This window comes from Saccostrea cucullata, unplaced genomic scaffold (assembly GCF_032062105.1).
Source record: "Saccostrea cucullata isolate Sc308-1 unplaced genomic scaffold, CSIRO_AGI_Scuc_v1 ctg1059, whole genome shotgun sequence".
NCBI lineage: Eukaryota > Metazoa > Mollusca > Bivalvia > Ostreida > Ostreidae > Saccostrea > Saccostrea cuccullata.
In genome coordinates this window covers 249,678-274,901 of record NW_026933409.1, presented here as the reverse complement: position 1 = coordinate 274,901, position 25,224 = coordinate 249,678, and the positions used below count along the sequence as shown (strand labels likewise).

The 25,224-nt window shown below is 34.0% G+C and overlaps 2 protein-coding genes across 2 annotated transcripts in view; one reads left to right on the top strand and one right to left on the bottom strand.

The window, feature by feature from the left end:
* Positions 1 to 481: 481 nt before the first annotated feature.
* On the top strand, positions 482 to 8,340 carry LOC134238276 (cyclin-dependent kinase 2-like). Its single transcript, XM_062720401.1, has 8 exons — positions 482 to 728; positions 1,059 to 1,136; positions 1,832 to 1,952; positions 2,157 to 2,327; positions 4,026 to 4,127; positions 6,506 to 6,575; positions 7,119 to 7,252; positions 7,653 to 8,340. The coding sequence occupies exons 1-8, from the start codon at positions 613 to 615 to the stop codon at positions 7,758 to 7,760; spliced, it is 900 nt and encodes a 299-aa protein (XP_062576385.1). The 5' UTR covers positions 482 to 612; the 3' UTR covers positions 7,761 to 8,340.
* Positions 8,341 to 15,513: 7,173 nt separating this feature from the next.
* Positions 15,514 to 25,224, bottom strand: part of LOC134238260 (uncharacterized) — a 44,083-nt gene continuing 34,372 nt past the window's right edge. Inside the window, exons 50-66 of the mRNA XM_062720381.1 lie at positions 24,948 to 25,072; positions 24,559 to 24,657; positions 24,274 to 24,418; positions 24,048 to 24,146; positions 23,831 to 23,953; positions 23,006 to 23,154; positions 22,594 to 22,748; positions 22,257 to 22,418; positions 21,922 to 22,006; positions 21,306 to 21,641; positions 19,579 to 19,846; positions 19,313 to 19,437; positions 18,683 to 18,781; positions 17,954 to 18,098; positions 16,219 to 16,317; positions 15,960 to 16,082; positions 15,514 to 15,865 (exon numbers count right to left, since the gene is read on the bottom strand). Of these exons, the coding sequence (XP_062576365.1) occupies positions 15,571 to 15,865; positions 15,960 to 16,082; positions 16,219 to 16,317; positions 17,954 to 18,098; positions 18,683 to 18,781; positions 19,313 to 19,437; positions 19,579 to 19,846; positions 21,306 to 21,641; positions 21,922 to 22,006; positions 22,257 to 22,418; positions 22,594 to 22,748; positions 23,006 to 23,154; positions 23,831 to 23,953; positions 24,048 to 24,146; positions 24,274 to 24,418; positions 24,559 to 24,657; positions 24,948 to 25,072 (2,632 nt within the window). The 3' untranslated portion in view covers positions 15,514 to 15,570. The remainder of the gene's footprint in view (positions 15,866 to 15,959; positions 16,083 to 16,218; positions 16,318 to 17,953; positions 18,099 to 18,682; positions 18,782 to 19,312; positions 19,438 to 19,578; positions 19,847 to 21,305; positions 21,642 to 21,921; positions 22,007 to 22,256; positions 22,419 to 22,593; positions 22,749 to 23,005; positions 23,155 to 23,830; positions 23,954 to 24,047; positions 24,147 to 24,273; positions 24,419 to 24,558; positions 24,658 to 24,947; positions 25,073 to 25,224) is intronic.

The following is a 25,224-nucleotide window of genomic DNA, read 5'->3' as shown; positions in this document are numbered from 1 at the left end:
TATCACGTATCCATTTAATTATACATGTGTACTAGTAAATATTCATCTTATTGGTATAGAAAACAAGCAATAACTAAACATTTAACAGTTTAAATCAGTTTAAAACGAGTAGTTATAAGCGCGCGGATCCAATAATTTTTCCCAAAAAAGGGGACGGGGGAGGGGCAGGGACCTCCATAGTCCAAAACCAAAAACACCAACCCAGAAATTTCTTGACAAGCGAAAAACAAACAAATAAAAACTCGTAAACTCCTTAAACGTGAAAACCCTTTTTTGGGGGGGGGGGGGGGGGGGGGGTATTGTTGACTTCTAAATCAAGCTTCCTATATGCACCAAAGTAACACAGGTCTGCGCTTTCGAGGGGGGGGGTGTCAATCACTTTAAATTGGTTTAGTATAAATTTTAATAACTGCATATCCCTGAAAAGGAGAGGAGTTCGGGCCCCCACCCGCTGGATCCGCGCATGAGTCTACTTCTCGTATTTACTAGCCTCGATTTGGATTTTATTTTGACCAATTGAATCAATGAAACCTGAATTAACGCGGGAAATTACGTACACAAAAGACCAGACGGCTTCCGGAACAGATGTGATCCAAGTAAACACTTATTTCCATGGAAAATTTTCAGAAAATAGAGAAGATTGGAGAAGGGACTTATGGCGTGGTATATAAAGCAAGGGATAAGACCACCGGACAACTTGTAGCATTGAAGAAAATCAGATTAGACACGTGTGTATTTGTTTTCATGCGACACTGCTGTGGAATATCACTGTATCACGGTCTATGGCGTGTCTTATTCAATATTTTTATCTGTGTTATAGTTTTAGCACGCTGGGTTGATATGTATACACAGAAGCAAAAGAAAAATCTTAAATTATACCTGTTATAGGTTTGATTATTTGTATCAAGAGATATGTAGGTGTATAGCTAGAGACTCTCATTTTCCTCTGGCGTCATGTGGCGTTATCTTTAGTAGTTTAAGAATTTTGCAACAACATCATACCAAACTTAACTTTAATCTAACTATATAAATAATAAAATTGTTTTGTTTGTTTGTAGTGAATCGGAGGGGGTTCCAAGTACAGCCATCCGTGAAATCTCCCTCCTTAAGGAGCTTGATCACAACTGTATTGTCAGGTATTTTGTGTGAATTTATACTCACTTATTGGCCACTCATAAGCATTTGTTGTTAAGCCATCAAATATATATTAAAGATGTGTTGATACAATGCACCCATATTTGCTGGTGACAAAAAGGAAAGTGTCAAAAATGTTGTAAAATTCCTGATCATTTAATAAAACAATATTGACTGTTGGATTCAGTCTACCTTTGACTATGCAGACCTGGTCAGATATTGGTTAACCTTGGCCTTCAGCTTCGGTCAACCAATATCTGACAAGGCCCATACGTATAGTCACGAGCAGATCTCATCAAGTCACTGTCAGTTGCACATCCTGATCTTTTATTCTTTATTGAATTTGTGTCTTGCTAGATTTTTTTCAAATGCTCATTTGTAATGATGTTATCTTCAAAGTTTTTTGTCCAGACAATTTTTTACAAGCCCTGCTGACAGTACCATGGATTTCGACAACTCTGTAGTAACTGTACTTTTTAAAAATATAAGTCGATATTAATCTTTCTGACAACAATATAAAAATGTTAAAATATAAAAACTTGAGTAGTTCATGATTTAAAATTTAATGTCTGTATTCCGCACTGACAGGATGCTACATTTGGTCCTCTATAGATAACTTTGTGTTTTAGGTTACTAGAGGTGGTCCACATTGACAGGATGCTACATTTGATCCTCAATAGATAATTTTGTGTTGTAGGTTACTAGATGTGGTCCACAGTGAACAGAAGCTGTACCTAGTGTTTGAGTATCTGAACCAGGATCTCAAGAAATACATGGACAGCTGCCCGGCCTCTGGGATACCTACTTCTCTTATTAAGGTCAGTCTGAATAAATCACTCTCATTAAGTTCAGATTGCATACAACAGCAAGCATTAAATGTCCATTTTCATTATCTTCATGATTGTTTATGATTAAGAAATAAATAAGTTTTAAAAACTTTGCTGGAAAACAAAGCTTTTAATGGACTCTTTAGTTTAGTTTCCAATGTTTAAATGTGATGTTTTGAGATGGTTTGATTACAGAGCTACATGCATCAGCTGCTACAGGGTATAGCCTACTGTCATTCTCACCGAGTACTACACAGAGATCTGAAGCCTCAGAATCTACTGATAGACGTGGAGGGCAATATCAAACTGGCAGACTTCGGACTGGCCAGGGCATTTGGTGTACCAGTTAGAACGTACACTCACGAGGTAAGCGATCATATTGAAAACTTTGTAAACCATTGTGCATATATGACTAAATGACTTGAGGATTTTTTAGATAAAAAGGTTTTTTTAAGGCCTAAAATTTATACATTTCAGAATATCAGTATATGTATAAAGTCAATAAATTATTTATTATAAGAAAGGCAAAACCATGATAAATCATTATAGAAGCAATCTAAGATTGTGTAGATTTTAATTTATTCAGATTATTATGTCAGGGGTAGGGAAGTGTCGCAATTTTATTTACACAAGTTTATTTTTAAAAAAAAATTCTCAAGAACAACAAAGCCCTGATTGATTTTACTCTAATTCACATCTTTTCTCCTCAAGAATAGCAAGGCCATTATAATGATTAGAAGTCATATTTATATTGTTGTCAGGTAGTGTAGTCAGAGTTCTTGAAATCTTTTCTTCATTGTCAGTAGTGATGGGGAATTAATCGATTAATAATCGATTATAATCGAAATTTGAACTTCAATAAAATTAATATAGAAAAGTTAAAACTTATTCAATTTCTGTCAGTTTTACATAAAAAACATTTACTTACATAAAATATTCAAAAATTTTTTTTCTTTTTTAAAAAAATGGAAAATAGTATTTTGTCTACTTTAAACAATATAGGACTATTGAAACAAAATTTATTTTTTTTTAATAAAGTCCATGCAATGGGTATTTTACTCTAACCTTTCATTTAATACATATACGTATTTATTTCTTAAAATTAGTTTTGATTAGTTAAAATTGCAAGTTGTAAAAGCAATTATCCTCATGTTAGACTTGTATTTATGATTATAATTACGTTTAAGATTATATAATTATGTTGTCCTTTACTTGCAATATTACCGTTTTCAGGGCGGTAAAAATATCAACAAGTGTTTTCAACATTCATCACTACTTTTATACTCTTTGCACTTGGATTTGGTAATAAAATTAAAGTTTGACAATTTTATTTTTTGAAATTTATTTTATAATCGATTTAGCATCGAAGAGCTTCATTGTCAGTCATTTAGACTGACTGCCATGTGAAGTTTGTCAGTCCAGACAGATTTCTATCAATCCAAAAAAAATTCAATAAAGAGATGAAAACTGTATTTGAATTTTAATATCAATATATTGTGCACCAAGCGTCAATAAACACTGCACACTTCATGCTGTGTTGATCGTCATATAACAACTTTCTCTGAATTCTCATGGGGGTCCATTTTCTTCACAAGTTTTTAATCTAGTTCGATTTTCTCACCTGGCTTACCTTAGTGCGTCAACAAACTAGTTTGGCACTTGCGTTCAGCCATTACAAGATAGAAAAAGCGTTTGAAAGATTATGATCGGTTGGTTATAGGGAATTCTTAGGAAATTTGGTCAGATTGTCGAAGTTCCTCTGTCAACACTGACCGGTTATTTTGACTGACAGAGAATGAAAAATAATCAGTCTTTGGTTGTTTTAATTGGTTTCGCTGACAGAACCGAAAGATTTCAAGAACTCTCAGTGTAGAAGTAAAATTGTTAAATGAATAAGCATAGGGAGTAGGGCAGGGCTACAGTTGGAGAACAAAGTGTTATGCAAGAAAATAGAAGACAAGATCTGCTGATAAAGAACAGCAGAGGCTTCATGAGTTGAGAGCTGTGGTGCATGGATCTCTTGTCTATATATATACATGTACGAGTTCCTTTGTTTGTTTTCAGGTTGTGACCCTGTGGTACAGAGCCCCTGAAATCCTCCTGGGAAGTCGATTCTACTCTACACCAGTGGATCTCTGGTCTCTCGGTTGTATCTTTGCTGAAATGGTGAGACATAAATGAATAAGGCTTCAAAAAGTACTTCAGCTGAAAATTTAATGTGAACCCAGTTTTCTTTATAGGAGTACCTTGTGTACTCATTGACAAGTATTTCAAAATAAATAGTGTAGAGTTGCATGTACAGTAGGGGTGGGACGATATACCGATACACCGATACATACCGATATTTTCCTCCAAGATACGGTTTACGATACAAGCATTCAAATATCGGTACGAAACGATACACGAACGACCCATCCAAAAATTGAAAATGAAAGTACCTGTCCTTTGAAAATGGCGGCTTGTACGAAGTGAAGAGATTATTTTGATATTAAAGACACACTTTAGAACTAATAAGTTGTTGATTAGGGGTAAAACGTTTTCACTTTTTAGCAGGCTCGGGAGATTGGACAAGAAAACTTCAGTATGAAATGCGTTCTATACACAGAAAATATCGTTTCCAGAACATTTGATATTATAAACTGTTAATCTATCTCGTACTTTTTTTGTAATCTCAACTTGGCGACACACTTTCAGCAATGATTTAATAATAATGTAAATATGATCGATGTTTTTAAATGAATTTTTAGTCCGTGTTCTCTGATGAAATACACAACTATTTGTAAACAAATTCTGAATAGTAATAATAGTATGTACATGTATCATTGTTTTGTACAGTTTTAGTCAATGAAATTGATGAACTTCAAGTATTAATTTCAAAGCAAAGTTAACATGATTTGATGTAGAATAATTTGTAGATTTAATGTCTAGACAAAAAATAAAATACTTATTATTTTGAATAGTTTTATAATTTATCATAATATCGAAATATATCGAGATACGTATCGTATCGCAAGATGTGTGTATCGTCCCACCCCTAATGTACAGTTGTGTGCCAAAAGTGAAGATAATTTTATTTTTTCTTTATATATTTCATTGAAAACAATATTTTGTAAAATCGCTGGTATGACAACATTTCTTGACAGATTTTATCAAAAATTTCTTGACAATCCAAGAAATTGTTGTAGTTAAAAAAAACAATAGTTTTTATCTGATAAGCATTGATAATTTAAAAATATTGTAATTTAAGTGTGACATGAATTTTTAAGTCATGTACTCACAATGAATTATATAGTCAACATTGATCTTGAATTTTAGAACTGATGTTTAGTGATGAACTAATATTTTACTACATATTAAATGTGTAATGATCTTTTAAAGAAAGATAACTACACATTTTCTGGTTTAAGTACTGAAATAAATAATTAAATTAGACAAAAATTGACCATTTACCTATGATTTTACAAAATGTTGTTTTCAATGAAATATATAAACTAGAGCAAAGCTCGTTGCAAAGCAACGAGTAGGTCTTCCGTCCTGTTCGACCCGAAGTAGCTTTCATTTTCAACAAAAATGAGAAATAACGCCCAAAAATGCTTTGAATCCTGCAAAACTATGTTAATTAATGCAAAAATAAGCCATTTTTTACTACTTCCGGTTTGACCGGAAGTGACAACGACGCATGAAAAATTAATTTTTAAGCTCCCAGAGACATATGTTACCCAAAAACTTGACAAAATCGGCAAAAATACGCGTTTTCCGACTACTTCCGCTTTGGCTGGAAGTGACAATGCTGGACGTGTTTTGACGACTCCATTAAATTAAACTTGACATTTTCAACAACTTTGCTTCTTTGATGTATAACAAATTCTCAATACATTTTGAAATATCTGGAAAAAACTTTTGGCCCCTCTAGATCCCTTAGTTTAGGGGTCAGCCCTTTTTCCGACATATCATTTGAAAGATCTTTTAATTCTGCACAAATTATGTTCTATATATTTTAGCAAAATATTTTTAGTTTAGAAGATAAAAAGCAAAATATGAGTAATTTTTGGTTCTTTAAAGCGTTCTAATTTTTGACCCCTATATAGTGCCATTTTGAATAGAGAAATCGAAAAACAAAAACCGATGTGCACAACTTCAATCCTTCTATTATCTTAAATCAGTAGAATTTCTGCTCCAGCTTTAGCCATCTCTGAGCCTTTGTCTGGAAACGAAAGCCTATACATTTTCGTTTCAAGGGAAATAACTCAAAACCGGAAGTGACTTTTTGAAATTTTACTCAGCATTCTGATAGAGTTTATAAACATCTATAATCTCTGAAAATTTGAGCGAAATCTGTTGAGAAATGAGTGAGATATCAGGCCTCAAAGTTGCGGTCTAGGAAGCAGAAGAAAAAAAAGAATAATAATCTTTACCAACAGAATCAGTAGAAGGTCTTCCGTTGGAAACGGAAGACCTTAAAAATAAAATTATCTTCACTTTTGGCACGCCACTGTATAACCAGTTCCATATTTAGTTTGTATTCATTGGTAAAATTTTTACAGATGACAAGACGTGCTTTGTTCCAAGGAGATTCAGAAATAGATCAGCTGTTCCGGATATTCAGGACACTAGGTAAAGCTCAGATACATTAATATCATAATCAAATACCTCTCAAAAAAGGATGAACAACAAATCCTGGTCCTAGTTATGAGAAGGGAAAATAATCCTGGCCTTGGGGAAGTTGAATCTTGCTAACTCTTTAAATGATGTACTTTAACTATATAATTTGCAATGTCAGTAAAAACAAGTGTGTGAAAAAAAGTTTGTTACAAAGAGACAAAATATGTATATGTGTAATGCATAGAGAATATACCATTCTTTGACCACTATTGTACACATTTGTATTTTCAGTTTCCTAATAATTAACAATTTTTCACACACTTTATTGACGTTGCATAGATATAAATTATGATAATCATGAAAACAAGGGTGTATTTAAAATCTCAAGTACATATTAACTGTTCATAATCTATTATAAAAGTGAATTATAACAAAGTTATTGATTATGACACAAAGTTGTTTTGTTTGATTTTAGCTGTTCTGAAGTGATAAACATCAAACAGATTGAATTTAAGTAGTTGTAGATTTATCTGTACTTTATGATGTCTTTGTCAGGTACTCCAGATGAGAGCGTATGGCCTGGAGTGTCCCAGCTTCCTGATTATAAGTCGTCCTTCCCTAAATGGCCCCAGCAGACAATCAGCAGCATTGTACCTCACCTGTCAGGTGATGGACTGGACTTAATGGCTGTAGGTTATTTAACTCGGCAAAAATGAAAACTCGAATGAAAAAAAAAGATCATAAAGGCTTTTTGTTGATCAATAAGCTACTTTTATAGGTTATTTCTTATGTAAGTATTTCCTGAGATAGTGAAACATGTTAAATTCTGGTGTCTTAGCAATTTTACATACAGTAGCTTTAATTCTAAATACTGGGTATTTATAGGAATTTCTTAAAGTATGATGTATTTGATTAATTTGATTTAAATAATTATCTAGAGGTAAATAGCAAGGGTACATGGGATGATAAAATTATTCTGTAAAATGCTACATCAGAGTAGTATTTTTCATATATGTACAGTCAGTGTATATTTTTAAATAATTGCCTTGAATAGAACATGAATGATCATGCAATTGACTTTGTTGACAGAAAATGCTGAAATATGAACCAAGTCAGAGGGTATCAGCTAAAATGGCTCTCAACCATCCTTACTTTAACGGAGTTTGTAAACAGAGGCCACCGCAGATCTTCAAATGAAGCCACAGAGACAACGCCCTGTCTAACTGCTCTCTCAAAATAAGCCTCCTCTCCAACGCTAATAAAACTTCTACAAGGAATGCAAGTCAACCTCAGCTGCCTAGCTGTCAGACTGTGATATAAAACCATGTTTGATTTGACATGTTCAACGAATTGATTTTGAAATGGCTGATAGTGACTAGCTTGCCAAGTTATGCACATTTGAGTGTAAATTGATGACTATTGCTCTCAGGATTATGATTTTAGTTATTAGTTATTATTAATTATTAGCTATTCGAAGTTTTAGAAAACAAAATGCTAGATTTTTAAATGAACCAGAAATTACTTGGATGCATACTGAATTTATTTAATTAGTTTTAATTTGCTTTAATGTGTAAATATTTTTTTTTGTATATTTACATTTAAATGAGAAATATGTCCATTTCAATTTGCTGTAAATTCCAGACTTGTTGTATATGGCATACTTAGGTGATTATATGCAGTTAGTGTACTTTATGCTACATACATGTATTATGTATTTGTTGAATATACACAAGTATATTATTTTTACACTATTTTGTTTAATAAATGTAAACATATGGTATCTATTTCAATTTTTATCTATGAAGAAACCGAATTATTAGCGCCCTTCAGAATCACGCATACTTAAGAGTTTGTAGCCTGATTTCTCCTCATGGTTAGAAGTGTCTGTCTCTGTAGCCTGAAGTGCATGGTTTTCTTGTTTGATAACAAGTCCCAATATGTCAACATTGAGACTTCATGTCAAGCTGAGTTAAAGACGGTTAATAATGCATTTATAGCCAAATGCCTATGGAAAAGCATTCAAAATTGATGAAGATTAGGGATGTCAACGAATATTCGAATATTCATTCGATGAGTTGATATTCAAATATACATGTAACTTCATGATTCGAATATTCGTTTTTTAAGTGTACAAGCATTTAAAAGAGAGAAAAACCTGGATTTTCAAAGTTTTATTAGAAATTGAATCAAGTCTTACAAAATTAAAAGGCAGTCCTCTTAGATTACCTTAAAGGTGTGAAGAGTGTATCTATTAAAGTAATTTATTTATTTTCAAAGTATATACTTACAGTCAGCTTGTATTGTTGTAAGGACACAGTTTAACAGTAAACACATGGACCCCTTGTTTATGTAAATACACCATGTATCAGGATAATAATACTTAATAAGCAAAAAGTAATTGCTTTTATATAAGTAGTTAGATAATTGCTCTGCTTGGTTTGAATTTGTAGGAGTTTTCAGTATAACCAATAGACTTAAGTAACAGGATCAATAAAACTGGAACATGCTTTTAAACTTTCAACAAAAAAATCATTCTATTTTTGATGTATACTCTTCATATATATTAAATAATTATAAAACATATATAATTGCACATTTACCAAACTCTATAATAAGTTTTTGTTCCAAAATAATGGCATAAAATCTATACTGCTTGACAGGAGAGTGAAGATATTTATTTTATAATCCAAAATGTATTTATTCTATCGAATATTCGACTATATTCGAATACTCCTATCGAATTATTGACAATTTTGACATCCCTAATGAAGATGCATCAGAAATGTCAGGATTTTCACTGAAATAATTTCCAGCGAATCGGATTTTTATGATTTCCAGGAACGTTCAAACTGCTCTAATTATCAAGATTTCAAATGAAAGTGCAACATAAGATTTGGATTTCCAAATAACCGTGGGAAAATTTGCAAATCTAGCATAAATGCATCTTTATTAAGATCAGTGAAATTTCTGAATTGAAATAGGGTTAGCCCAAATAGCACAGCAGTTGAAGGGTCTGATATGGAGTTGTGAAGTAAGGAGTAGATCCTTCCGTGGTCGGTTTGAATCCTACTGCAGGATTGGTCATTCACATCAGCTAAACCATACAAGACCAAGCCCTGTGTTGTAGCAGGTAAGGGTTCAAAAAGATCCCTTACTACTCAAAGATTACGTATGGTATGAAGAAGATGGGTGGATAAGGCGGGCAGAATGCCTATAGCGCGACAGATAAGAAGTGAAAAATTTAATCTCAATTATTTCCCAATTATATTTCATATTTCATCTAATATTGAAGTATACTTAATGTAGAATCTCTATAGTTTACAAAAATCTCACAAAGACTGAAAATATTTGCCCATGAAAAAGCATACACAGACAGAAAAGAACTAAAACGATCATTTTTTCATACTTTAACAACATTTTTCAATATGAGTGTCCTTATTCTTTTGAAATATAATTTAAAAGTTTGCGATGAAAAAAAATTTTTTGGTTTACAAAAAAATCATGCATTTTCACTATACCTTAAAAGTACACTTTTATGACAAAACATTCGCATCTTTCCAAGAAATACTTCGTCCATTAAGGCAAGGGTCATATCACAAACATGATTTAAATGCCCCTCATCATGAAGAACCATGTAGCATAGTGGTTAGCGTGTTAGTCTTAAAGCAGTATGATACTTTGGTATTTTTATTGCTGTGGTTCGAACCCCACGTAAACCATCTAATATTTTTTTAATGAAAATTTTAAAGAGACTTATTTTCTCTCAAAAATTTTTTCCCCTCATAATTTCATGAATTTCAATAATGAGAAGTAAATTTAAATGCTCAATTTACATATCAAATGTGGTTTCTTAATATCTGACGCTATAGGCATTCTGCCCGCATTATCCCTCTATCTTTTTTGCAGCCCTCAACAGAAAATAAGTTGGAATAAATATTTCGGGGAAATTCTCTACGAAACTTTAAACAAGAGGCCCAGGGGCCACATCGCTCACCTGAGCAAATCGTCTAGGAAAAAACACAAATCAGATCAGAACTGAAAAGTTTATTAAAGGGGGGGGGGGGCTTGAATTTAATACTACTTTAGAATGCCTTCATATTAATACAGCATATGACTTTGCTGTTCTTGACAAAAACATCTTTTAAAAACATTTCCTTCCTATACTATCACTAATCATTGTTTTGAAGTACTTGAGAAGACGATTTTTATAAAGATTTTTCTATATATTCCTATGTAAAACTTTGATCAGGCATTGTGGCCCCACCCTACCCCCGGGGGTCATGATTTGAACAAACTTGAATCTACACTCCCTGAGGATGCTTCCACATGAGTTTCATCTTTCCTGGACCAGTGGTTCTTGAGAAGAAGATTTTTAAAGATTTTCCCTATATATTTTTATCAATCCGATGTTAAAGTTTGATCAGCCATTGTGGCCCCACCCTACCCCAGGGGGTCATGATTTGAACAAACTTGAATCTACACTACTTGAGGATGCTTCCAAATGAGTTTCATCTTTCCTGGCCAAGCGGTTCTTGAGAAGAAGATTTTTAAAGATTTTCCCTATATACTCCTATGTAAAACTTTGATCGGCCATTGTGGCCCCGCCCTACCCCCTGTGGTCATGATTTGAACAAATTTGAATCTACACTATCTGAGGATGCTTCCACATGAGTTTCATCTTTCCTGGACCAGTGGTTCTTGAGAAGAAGATTTTTAAAGATTTTCCTTATATACTCCTATGTAAAACTTTGATCAGCCATTGTGGCCCCAACCTACCCCCGGGGATCATGATTTGAACAAACTTGAATCTACACTACCTTGGGATGCTTCCACATGAGTTTCATCTTTCCTGGCCAAGTGGTTCTTGAGAAGAAGATTTTTAAAGATTTTCCCTATATACTCCTATGTAAAACTTTGATCGGCCATTGTGGCCCCAACCTACCCCCGGGGGTCATGATTTAAACAAATTTGTATCTACACTATCTGAGGATGCTTCCACATGAGTTTCATCTTTCCTGGCCAAGTGGTTCTTGAGAAGAAGATTTTTATAAAGATTTTCCTTATATACTCCTATGTAAAACTTTGATCGGCCATTGTGGCCCCAACCTACCCCCGGGGGTCATGATTTGAACAAACTTGAATCTACACTACCTGGGGATGCTTCCACATGAGTTTCATCTTTCCTGGACCAGTGGTTCTTGAGAAGAAGATTTTTATAAAGATTTTCCTTATATACTCCTATGTAAAACTGTTGATAGGCCATTGTGGCCCCAACCTACCCCCGCGCGACAGATAAGAAGTGAAAAATTTAATCTGAATTATTTCCCAATTTTTTTTTATTTCATCTAATATTGAAGTGTACTTAATGTAGAATGTCTATAATTTACAAAAATCTCACAAAGACTGAAAATATTTGCCCATGAAAAAGCATACACAGACAGAAAAGAACTAAAACGATCATTTTTTCATACTTTAACAACATTTTTCAATATGAGTGGGTCCTCGCTCCATTCTTTTGAAATATAATCTTAAAAGTTTGCGATAAAAAATATTTTTTGATTTACAAAAAAATGGAGCGAAGACCCACTATACCTTGAAAGTTCACTTTTTTTTAAAACCATTAATTTTTCCCTAAGAAATACTTCCCCATTAAGGCAAGGGCCCTTCATATCACAAACATGATTTAAATGCCCCTTTACCTAAGGAACTTTGTGGCAAGTTTGGTTAAATTGGCCCAGTGGTTCTTGAGAAGAAGTCTGTGAAAAGTTGGACATAAATATTTCAACGACAGACAACGGACAAATTTTGATCAGAAACTTTAAAAAGTTGAAATAAGATCGATGTATTGAAAAATGTTTCGGTTTACTTTCACAATGATTCTATATAATACGTTATGACGTTTTGGTGATGATGGGTTGAGTAGGAACAACAATTTAGGATTATGTCCTTCCTACTTTGTATCAGGACCATATAAATTTACTTCTAGAGCAGAAAAATCAAGTTTTCAAACAATCTGCCGAAATTTCCATGGATACCAGTTTTTAGAAAACCTGTTTTTGTACTTTTATCAGTTTTATGACGCGGAATTTATTCAAAAAAGTAAGTTCTAAACGAAGAGTTTCTTGCTAAGATCAAAATTTAAGTTTGGAGAGAACGATCATAGGCATTTATGCCTGCTGTTCAATCCATTTCTGTGAATAAAGTATATATTAAACTAAAATTTAAGTATGCTGGTATATTCCACATTTTATCGGTTAAAAAGAGATTCTCAATCCTACATTCACGCTGATCTGATATATCCCTCGGAAATCGAAATACTAGTAAAAGCTACAGCATATTTTATTTCAAAAGATGTTACAATAACTTAATAATGAATGTGATGACTAAAACTTCTCTACCGTAGACTTCCCTTGATTATGTAGCAATATTCCATTTTAAAATATCTACATCTTGGTTTTAGTGTCCAATTAATTCCATACACAAAAGCATACTCTACATCAGAATAATGTCCAAAATAAGGCAAACTATTGATAAATAAGTTGGTGTAACAAGGATGTATTTCGCTAAAGTATTTTCAAGGCTATAACATTTAAATGGGGAAAGCCAGATTCAGGGGTGCAGCAATATTTGCGAGAAGTGGTGTAAATCAAACGAAACTTGAAAAATTCCAAGGAACTTTTGGACTACTAGTATTTGAAATCACAAAACTTTGCCAAAATCAACAGCTTTAAAACTTGCGACTTTTCAACTCGATCAATCTGTTTCCAACCATTCTCCACGATGAATTTAAGTCCAGGATTTTTGATATCATCGACAGCAGCTTTTGCAATGAAAATGGAACTCCTTTTACTTACCTTGTCATTGGTCATTAGCGAAATTATTACACCCCCACCCCCTTCCGAAGGAGAAGGGGTTGTACTGTTTAATCCTTGTGTGTAGGCCTGAACTTTTCAATCGTCAACTTCCCCTTACGTATATATAGAGCAATTTACCTTACCAGTATGCGGGGTTTATATCTCTTAGTTGATTTTATACGCTAGATCATAGGTAAGTTATTAACAAACAAGGTGCTGAAACAGGAATATCAACAGTCTCGTCTGAAGTCATCATTTCGTAAGTTCTATGGTCGATACAATGAACTTGTCAGCATATTTCAAGCTCAAATGTCCATAAATGAAACATACAGAAATAACTAGTAGTATTCAAGATCAGAAGTCCATAAAACAATACAAAATAGGAGCAGAACAAGTAAGTACCATGGAGGAGTGAGCATCCCCTGCCAACTGGCCACATCCGCCGTGTGCTCCTTGTCATGATAGAGATATAACGGGAAAATCCTTTGTCAATTCATTGTGTAAATAATGGACTAACAATTAGTAAGAAAAACGTCAATCAGCGTTTGACTCAATAATAAATTGTATTTGCTGACAAGACCATATTGTATCGACCATAAACATGATAAATTTTACGAAATGATGACTTTAAATGAGACTACTGATATTCTTGTTTCAGCAACTTGTCAATAATTTACCTCGTTTGAGAAATTGTACATACGTAGAGCATGTTCTTGCGTGTAGAATCAACTGAGAGATTATAAACTCCATATTCTGTTGATGAAGGTCAAATGTTAAATAAATGTTTTAATACCAATTGTTTGGTAATTGTATACACACTGAATTGTCGGCGGATTTTCCCATTATTTCCTGATCATGAAAGGAGCACACGACGGGTGTGAATGGCCGGCAGGAGATGCTCACTATACCTGCTCCCACTTCTGATGGTTTGGAAGTCCGTGTTTGCTCTGCTCCTATTTTGTATTGTTTTATGGACTTTGAGCTTGAATACTGTCCGTTATCTCCATATATGCCATTCATAAAAGTCAAGTAGGAAATAAAAGAATTTTTTGAAAAAAAAGTTTTATAACAAAATATACTGAAAGGAAAAAGAAACGCAGGGTAAACTTTTGAGGTGAATTAAATTTGTTTTTCTTAAAAAACTTTTTAGTTTTCCTATCTACCTTTTAAAATCATCTTTCAAAAAGATATAACCAAATTCTCATATGATTTTGTCTAGTTATTCATAAATTATTGAAGCTCAAATGACGATACCCCCCAAAAGTGAAAATCGAAAACTCGCATTATCTTCAATGTCTGTCTCGTGCATTTGTCAGAGTCTTATTTCTCCTTTTTATGGAATTGCATCAGAGTGTTTATCTTTCAAATCCTGGCTATATTAAGCATGGGTAACCATGCAAAAAATTAAGTCAAACGGCGCGCGCATGCGCCAGTGAGAGGAATACAACCGTAAGTTGACTGGCTCAAAAAACCAAATTGCAGAAATGTTTTCTTTCAAATTTCGTATTGGTGTATTGATTATAATCATCTACTCTATAAATGGCTGTTTTTGTGGTATATAAGGTGGCGATTTAAGAGATAGCAGGACGAATAACCCGCTCGTAACATGACTCTGTTTCGCGTTACCGTCATCGTTACGGTTGATTGAAAACCACACCAGACCCTCTCGGACAACGGCTAAAACGTTTTATGGGGGGAAATTTACAAGAGACTGCTTAATAAACCGTTGTTGCCTTTTTCATTAATTAGGCAATTCGAAAACAAGACCCCATTGAACTTCCGTAAACTGTGCCAAGATTGCAATAAATTCATAATGTCTCTTAATAATGAAAAAAGATGTGCATACTTCATATGCATCAAATAATGCAACAAGATTTGTTGACAAACTCGTCGTTATCAAATTGCACGTGTTTTGGGCTTTTTAGCGTTTTCCCTACGTGACGTCATAAATTTTACGGTTGAGTAATTCTGAATACTGATTTTGATGCACAGTAACTAAATTTCCCTTCCGACCAATTTTCGTAATTTTCGGTCATATGGTCAAATTTTTATCGAAAATTATGCTACCCTGCGTTTCTTTTTCCTTTCAGTATATATATTGCTTTCCTAAAGCATGGATAAAATATTATTCTTATAGTATAAAAAAATCAATGTCAGGTTACGAATGGTAATAAAACTGTTGCTATCATCAAGATGATTGTATATATGGATGCCTGTATAAATGAAGCGCTATTTATATCACTTTTGCTCCCAGTCACAGGTTCAGGTGGAGGCAAGTTTGGACACTCGTCGGTCCAGGTTTTACGTTCGTCCTTGACCTCTTTTTCTAGCCAATCATTTAAGGGCTTAAAGTACTCGAGAAGTGGACCAATATCTACATTCCGCTGCCCAGTTATTTTCTCCATAGCATCACGCCAGGGCACGGACGATCCTAGCCTTAACATGTCACTGAAATGGAAGAAATATAGTATGAAATGTAGAAACATTCAGATACATACGTATTAGTGTAGTCATTGTTTGATTCTTAAACTGCATCTCTTACCTTAGCAGCTTTCCTGCTTCTTTAGATTGATATATATCACAGGTGTGCAAAGGACCCGTATGTCCAGAAGCATTGCAAAGAGCTTTGTGGAATTGGAACTGCATGATATAACTCATAAAATATCTAAAAGAAAAGGGGAAAAATTATTTTATCCTTAATTATAACGTGATGCTTTTATATAACAGACTAGCTCAGAATTTAGAAAATATGATTTTCATTTTGAGTACTTGCTCTTGCAAACTGGAAATATACCACTTACGAAATATATTGATAATTAGCTGGAATGTGATATTTTGCTCCGGGATCAAAGTCGCTCTCCGTTCTTCTGATAGGTGGGGAGATTCCCTGATATTTGCACCTAGGTTAGAACATACCAGTATTCCATTTAAAAAAATAATTCTTATGGTGTTCCAATCATTTAAAAGCGATGATCAAATACAATAATGTAAAGTCGTATAAATACATGTAACAATCCGAGATTGTGCCTTTTAATTTCAAAGCATTGAGAGGAATTGTAATTGATCTAAACAAATTAGAGTATAATTAATATTATAAAGTCTTGAAAACAAAAGATAACAAGAGGCCCAGGGGCCACAGCGCTCACCTGAGCACATCAGGCTTAAATTTACTCCCCCCCCCCCCTCCAGGCGTTCATCATTTGAACAAACTAGAATCTACACTACCTGAGGATGATTCTATATAAATATCACAAGTCATAGCTTTGAAGTACTTGAAAAGAAGATTTTAAAAGGTTTCCCTATATATCCCTATGTAAAACTTGGGTCAGCTATTTTGGCCCCACCCTAGCCCCGGGGGTCATGATTTGAACAAACTTGAATCTACACTACCTGAGGATGATTCCACATGAGTTTCATCTCTCCTGGCCCAGTGGTTCTTGAGAAGAAGATTTTTAAAGATTTTTCCTATATATTTCTATGTAAAACTTGGGACGACCATTTTGGCCCCACCCTTGCCCCAGGGGTCATGATTTGAATAAACTTGAATCTACACTACCTGAGGATGATTCCACATGAGTTTCATCTTTCCTGGCCCAGTGGTTCTGGAGAAAAAGATTTTTAAGATTTTTCCTATATATTCCTATGTAAAACTTGGGTCAGCCATTTTGGCCCCACCTTTGCCCCGGGGGGTCATGATTTAAACAAACTTGAATCCACACTACCTGAGGATGATTCCACATGAGTTTCATCTTTCCTAGCCCAGTGGTACTGGAGAAGAAGATTTTTAAAGATTTTTCCTATATATTCCTATGTAAAACTTGGGTCTGCCATTTTGGCCCCACCCTTGCCCCGGGGGTCATGATTTGAACAAACTTGAATCTAGACTACCTGAGGATGCTTCCACATGAGTTTCATCTTTCCTAGCGGTTCTGGAGAAGAAGATTTTTTAAAAATGCCATAAATTTTTCACAAATTCATAATTATCTCCCCTTGGAAGGGGGCGTGGCCCTTCATTTAAACAAACTTAATTCCCCTTCACCCAAGGATACTTTGTGCCAAGTTTGGTTGAAATTGGCCCATGGTTCTTGAGAAGAAGATGAAAATGTGAAAAGTTTACGCTTATACGACAACGACGCCGACGACGACGACAGACGACGGACAAATTTTGATCAGAAAAGCTCACTTGAGCCTTCGGCTCAGGTGAGCTAAAAAGATATTCCGAGAATACCGCTTATGCAATATACCAGCATACACACACACACACCACCACCACTACAAAGTGTAACTTACCAAAACTGCACTCAATAAAAGCAAGCATTTAAAATATGGAATACAACAGGAACAGAATGACAAAAAGATAGATAGATGGACAGACAGACAGGAAACTTAAAGTTCCTTATTGTGTCACCGGACTATTGATGAATTTCCTTGAAAACCATGAGCTCTGCATGAATATGTTCTCTTCTGGACGTAAGAGCACCTCAGCGGCAATTCCTTTCATAATTGACCGTTTTTACATGGTATACATGAGCTAACCTGAGTTGCCACCATTTGGAATTGAAATCATCAGGACTGATTTCTCTGCTAAACACACCCCATCTCCAGTTGTCCATCACGAAAGCAAATGGAAGGAATGCAATCTTCTCTAATGCCATTTTCATCAGGAAATTTAAATCCGATTCTGAGAAATGAAAGCAACAAATCAGTATACACTCAATGTAAGATGTTAATTTGGATATTAAACTACACAAGAAGTAAGAAAACGATAAATCATTGCTTTATTTATAATAAATTAAAACTGCAATTCTGCTGAAAAAAGAAGTCAAATAAAACCTAACCCAATTTATGATGCATATTTAGATGTTAAAACTGCACACAAAAAATTATAACAGCTAGAGCAAAGCTCGTTTGCAAAGTAACGAGTAGGTCTTCCGTCATGTTTGACCGGAAGTAACTTTCATTTTTTTTCAAAATGAGTAATGACGTCCAAAACTTGTTTAAATCCTCCAAATCTATGTTAATTATTGCAAAAGTAAGATATTTTAGCTATTTCTGGTTTGATTTGGTTTGGAAGTGACGACATTTGGATGAATTTTGACGACCCCAATTTATTGAAATTGACATTTTGAACAACTTTGCTTCTGAATTGTATAGCAAATTTTCAATACTTTTAAAGACATCAGGAAAAAACTTCTGGCCCCTCTACAATAAGAAGAAGGTCTTCACTGAAGACGGAAGACCTTGATAATGACATTATAACTGTACCATTGTTTGTACTGGTTGTATTTAGCAAGTTTATCTTTTGGAGGTGCCCAGGGGTCTGTACAGACAGAGATATCGTGTCTCCTATGGCTTCATGGAAACCTACAATTAATAAAGAAGAAAGTTAAACTTATCTAGTACTCTAACATTTATCAGAGAAAACAAGCTATAGGACTGGAAAATAAAAGCATATATAAGAACACTATGAATGAGAAGTAAATTTGCATATTCATTTAATACATTCCGAGAGAATACTTTACTACCAGTATATGTTTTCTTTAGAAGAGTATAAACTTTTTGCTAAGAGTTATTGAGGATTTTCTTATAGTATTTAAAATTCTTATAATCGTAGAAACTTCAAGGACCAATGAAACAATCTCAAAACAAAATCGTATTAAATAAGGATCCCAGTCTTTGAAAGTTCATCTATTAATTACCTTAAAATGTAATAAATAAGAGAAGGATCATTAAAAATGAATGAACAAATGTCAGATTAAAAAATACCATTCCTTCTAATTAAAGATAATAACAAAATGTATACAACACAATACACGCAAGTATTATTTCATAATCTGCACATAAAGCAACAAGGCTATTGTTTTTTTTGAAATAACTGGCTGGTTTTCCACTCACCAGGATTTGCTCCATCTCTAAAATTAACGGGCTGGTTCTCGTAATGCATGAAGTACTGGATGTGTCCCATCTCATGATGAATCACTATCAAACTCTCATGAGTCTTAACCGTGCACATCTTTATCCTGACGCAAATATATTGACATATTAGAGAAAAAAATCAGGACATACCAGTAATTAAATAATTAATTAAATATTTTTAAAAATCCAAAACACTTCACTAATGTTTTAGCGTATACTGATGCCTCAAGTTACTGTTTTTGTACCTGAAATCTTTGTCTGAGAACATATCGTAGGCGCCAGCGTGACATAGCACCTTTCTGTTGGACGGCTTTGTTAACATAGAAAGGTTCCAGAATTTATCCGTCATTCTGTCCATTCCTAGGGACACGAAGAAGTTCTCAGCCGTTCTGAACATCCTATCGACTGTATAGTTCTGTCGGACCAGTTCCTGAGTGACGTCAATCAGCTCGGAGTTCTTATACGGCTGGAGTAACCGGTAAATATTGTCCCACTTCTGTGCCCACATATTTCCTGGAGAATCAAATTTAAAATTGAATCATATACTTAGTTAAGCATACCTTTTTTACGCAATTTACATCTTGAACGTAAAATAATATAAGCACTGAGATTTTGTTCTGTATAATTGATATTGTGACACGATAGCGGTGTTTTTCTTTGAAGTTTACTGTTCTGTATTAGCAATACAGAACGGGACTGTGGTGGGCGGAGCTACTTTCCGTTCTGTATAAGCCCTGTATACAGCATTGTATTTGCCAACTATTCTGTATCTAAAATACAGCACGGTCTAAAAATAAATCTGATTCAACTTAGCAAAAACACGTACAAATAGTAAATGCTGATGTTTTCCTATTATAAATTTTGGAGAAATACCCGGTATTTTCCTGAGAATGTAAAATGTCAAAATTTCTCAATCACTTTTTAAAAACTTATTCCACACAGAATCAACACGTAATTTCGATCCAAAGTAAAAGGAAAATTCGCAATAACGGAAAACATCCTCTGTACGTAATTTCGCTCCAAACGAAACGGAAAATTCGCAATAACGGAAAACATCCACTCTCCTCGTGCAAAATCATTCAAGTCCAATTTTTCCGCGTTTTTATTTTTTAAAACCCTTCTCGCTGACGACAGCCAAACGTCTCTTAATGTCGCAATTCAATTTGAAAATAAAAATCCGTGACATCAAAGTCCATCGAAGAGTTTTCTGTAAATCCTGTTTTTGTTAATCTAGATAAACCGGGATTTTAAGACCCCTCAGTGAAATAAATTTATGATAAATCTCCATCTTCAATTTAATAGATCACAACAATGACGGTTAAATCCTCCACCTTATCCATTAAGACTGACTATCACTCGATTACGTCTACCCCGTTAAATTGTCAAAACTAATCTGACCGAATTTTACGTTTTCCGTGGAAATATATATACTGCGGATGGCACTCCCCGTCGGGGCCTCATCTAAAGAACTCTGGCGGAAGTTTGGATGCTGCAAAGTTATAAAGTGGGCGGAGCTATTTTTGATTGATCGTGTCACAAATCATTTAGAGAACTCGACAGGTTCTGTATCGTAGATACAAATTTGGGGGTGGAGACTCGTGCTCGCGCACTCGTCTCCACCCCCAAAGTATCTACGATACAGAACCCGTCTCGTTCTCTAAATAATACTTAACACGTGATAGGAAAATGAAATTTCAAAATTTCTTTGATAATAATTACAACAACATATGAAGATTTAAATGACAAATCAATGATATACCGGGTATTATGAACGATAGATTTTATACATGTATCATTTAGAGAACGTTTTAAAATACACGTACTGTATTAAATTTAATGTTAATTTGTATAATACATTAATAAAGATCTTTTCAAATCAAACAAAACATCCAAAAAATTTCATTATGAATTCATTTGAAAGCCCTCACAATAACTTTATCTTATAATATTATAAGCTAAAGTCAAATGTTACCGAGCAAATGGGCTGGAATGTGTCCAGTTTCAGGAAATTTATTAGCACCATACGCCGTCATCAGTTTCTTTCTTGCGTAGGCATGAAGATTACGATACATTGGCATCATTCCATTTAAAATCTTCTCAACTTCCTGTGGCAAAGTCTCCATGTCAAAGCTTCGTCTCTCCCATTGCCCATAATCTTTATAGCCCAGATCCCTGATGGCTTTGTTTGCTAGATAAACGAACTCCACGTACAAGGGTCGAATGGCAGGTCCCGTGGCAACTCGAAATCCTTTCCACACTTGAAGGAGTTCATCATAATTCGAGGATTCGGTTAAAATCCTCGTTAAACCTCAATACGATAAGGAAAAAATATCTTCCACGTAACAATGAAAATTAGATATTGTAATAAGAAACAAATACTTTATATTCTCCTCAAATTTTTCCACCGAAATAATTATAAAAGAGGGAAAAGCTAACATTTACAACGTTTTTTGTACAGATGTCAGTTTCTTGAATGATTGCATGAAATAACAGATAGTGATAAAAGGGTTAATGAAAATGAGCTTAATTGATACACATTTTTTTTTTATTATTAAGCTATTAAGAAATTCAAACAACTTGTCTGTTACCTGGTTCTAGTTCCTTTATAACGCCATTCACAGAAACCTTAGCAGAGCTGTATATATTTATCATCTGGGATCCCAAGTCTTCCATCTGAAAATGGAAGATTTTTTTATCTTTCTCTCTCTCTCTTCTCTCTCTCTCTAGCTATTTAAAAATTATTAGATTTGCATACCTTAACAGAAAGAAAGATTTATAGTGTTTATTGTTTGTATACTGGTCTTTATGCTTGTCGACTTAATTTTATCGTTTAAATATAGATAGTGTCATGTCCAATGATCAATAATGAAGAGAATTCTTTAATGTGTCCCTTTCTAACAATCAATTTAATTCCCCAACTTACCCTTCCCAGATCTTGTTTGCTTTTTAATGCTCCTGTTCCTATATCTTTGATTTTTGCAAATAACCGTCGATGTCGCTCATTCTTAATATTGGGAATATCGATATGTCTGACATAGTCATATGCCTCTTTCCTAAAGTCCGTAAACCTTAATGAAGCTTCTCTCTAAATATTTTAAAAGAAAAAATACTTGGTTTTAAAGCAAATAAAAATTTAAGAATTAGTTTCATTTTGGAACATATCATAAATTTAATCGTAGTGAAATATTATATTTGCCTACAAACAAGTTTACCTATCCAATATAATTTTATCACCATATTTATCAAGAAATATCAGTTACCTTTTTTCCTTCGTTATAATCGGTTATATTTGATTCATATTCAAAAATTGCTTTCATGTTGTTGTGAAACTCTGTTTGAGCCCTATCTTCATAGTTCTTCAACCAAAAGCTGAACAACTGTCCATACGTAAACCTGTTACAATTCTTCTCCCATCCTACAATTAAATTATTCCTCATTTTCTTTTTGCAAAACCTAGAAACGTGAAGATCATGAATAGTAAGCATGCTTAGAGGTCAAATTAAACAGTACAAACTGAGAATAAAGCAAAAGAGTTCCTTATAGAAATATCTAGAGAGATGGGATCAGGTGTTTTGTATCTTAAACAGTATTTAACGTATATCTGTGTAAAGGTTATGATACTTTATCCACCTGCTTCTGACGTAATATATGTGTTTTGATGTACAGGAATACCTTTCATTTCGCCTTTATTTTGCTCCTTTAGCCACACATGCAAAGGTTTAAAGTACTCTAAAATTGCAGAGACATCCATTTTGGATTGCCCTGTCAATTCTCTCATTATCTCTGGCCAAGGTTTGGAAGATCCCGCTTTTAGCAGGTTTCTGAAAAGCAAATTTAAATTCAGTGTTGTTTTCATTCTCAATACACTAAAAACTTTCAAAGCAAATTAGATGAGACATATATATCAGTGAATCTTATGCATGTTATATGGTAAATAAACATATTATTGGAGTTATCATGAAAAGAGATTTATCTACTAGTATATTACAACAAGCAATTATAACAATCCCCCCCCCGACCTGAGATAATAGTACCATGTTCAATAATGTTAAAAGGGCCAAGGAAACTTTGAGAATCGGAGTTAATCCCTAATTATTGGATGATTTCAAATGTTCTATGATATACTGCTCGATACAGCTGTGTCTGGTCAAAGATATGTCTTCTTGATACATAATATTAATCTGGACATATAATTATTTCATTTTACGTACAGAACTTGAATATGCCTACCTTTCTAACCGGAATATACACTGTAAATATTACAGTTAATCTTTCGTATGCAAGACAATACAGTATAGAAATTTTGCATCCAGTTCTAGCGACAATCATCTTGTAAATGGCGGGAATAGCAATAACCAACGATGGTGTTAGAAACAGTACAATCTGAGTGAAATATTTTGCAATAACTTTGTTTAAAGCTGCTATAATAAGACTGGCAAGCGTGGTATGCCCTGTTTCACACTTAATGCATAATAGGTCAAAGGAAATATGTCGTACCTTAATTTTTGTCCTGCTGCTTTAGACTGATAGATATCACATTGATACAGAGGACCCGTCTGTCCGGCCGCTTCACACAAAGACTTATGAAACTGGAACTGTATCACAAAACTCACAAAGTACCTAGAATTACATATGTATATTTAAAAACAAAAACTTGATGACATTTAAAAATGAAGTTCTCAGATCCAAACACTAATGAAAATTGCAAACAAACCTGATGTAAGGGGTGTTTGAAGGAATGTGGTATTTAGCTCCGGGATCAAAATCCTCTTCAGACCTCTCCACAGGTGGAGTGATACCTTGATACTGACACCTGTAATCATGCAACAGGTGAAATCCGAGTTTCTCTTGTTAAGCATTACAGGTATTCTATGCTCTCATTTTCCATCTCTCTCTTTTGCTCTCTCTTGCTCCATCTCTCTCTTCCTCTCTCTCATTACCTTAGATCCCACCACTTTTGGTTGTATTTGTCTTTGGGCGTCTCTCCACTGAAAACACTCCATCTCCACTGGTCAATGAGGTACCCAAAGGGGAGAAAAGCGATCTTCTCCAGTGCCATTTTCATCAGGAAATTAATATCTGTTTCTATGAAATATGATAAAAATTAATTAACAACTTCCTTCATAGAATTTAGTACATTTATCAAAAGTACTAAAAAGCAGACAAACACATAATTTTGATAGTTTAAATGAAAATCAGACAGAATAATTCGTTTCACCCCAGACCTGTATCATTTACAAGATTTTTCAAAAGTCCTATTTTATGCAAGTGTTTTGGTGTTGCAACAGATAGAGCCATGGTATCGCCTATTGCTTCGTGGAAACCTGAAATAATTTTTTTACATCAAACTTTCTAGATAAATTCGTTGAAAATGTCAAGATTTCAGAAACATAGAAGTAATCCATGGGTGCTTAATTTCAAATTACAATATTCAAAATTTGCATCTTAAGTTTTTTCAAAATAATTTGCCAATAAACCATATTTGATATTGACAAAAAATGTCTTTACTTTCACTTAATCTACATCCAATTCTGTAAACATTATTTTGCAGCATTTCCAAAGACGACAAATTAAAATAGATATATTTCTGGAAAAAAATAGCTGCAAGTATAACCTGGATTGGCGCCTTCTCTGAAGGCCACTGGGAGATCCTTATACTGAAGGTAGTACTGAATGTGTCCCATCTCGTGATGAATGGTTATCAGGTCCTCCATTGTGACGTCAGTGCACATTTTGATTCTAGTAAGATAATAATCAATGTAATTTTCGATAATTCTCAAATCTAACACAAATAAGCGTGATTTATTATACTCATGTATATATCATGGTAATAAAAATGGATTTAACTTGAAAACTATTTATAAAATTTTGTTATGAAATTAACAAGAGGC

Excerpts from the sequence above, each read along its gene's own strand:
- LOC134238276 (XM_062720401.1), top strand. The coding sequence starts at position 613 with ATGGAAAATTTTCAGAAAATAGAGAAGATTGGAGAAGGGACTTATGGC. Across the intron at positions 729-1,058 it reads AAGAAAATCAGATTAGACAC|TGAATCGGAGGGGGTTCCAA; the intron begins GTGTGTATTTGT and ends GTTTGTTTGTAG. Across the intron at positions 4,128-6,505 it reads GTTGTATCTTTGCTGAAATG|ATGACAAGACGTGCTTTGTT; the intron begins GTGAGACATAAA and ends AAATTTTTACAG.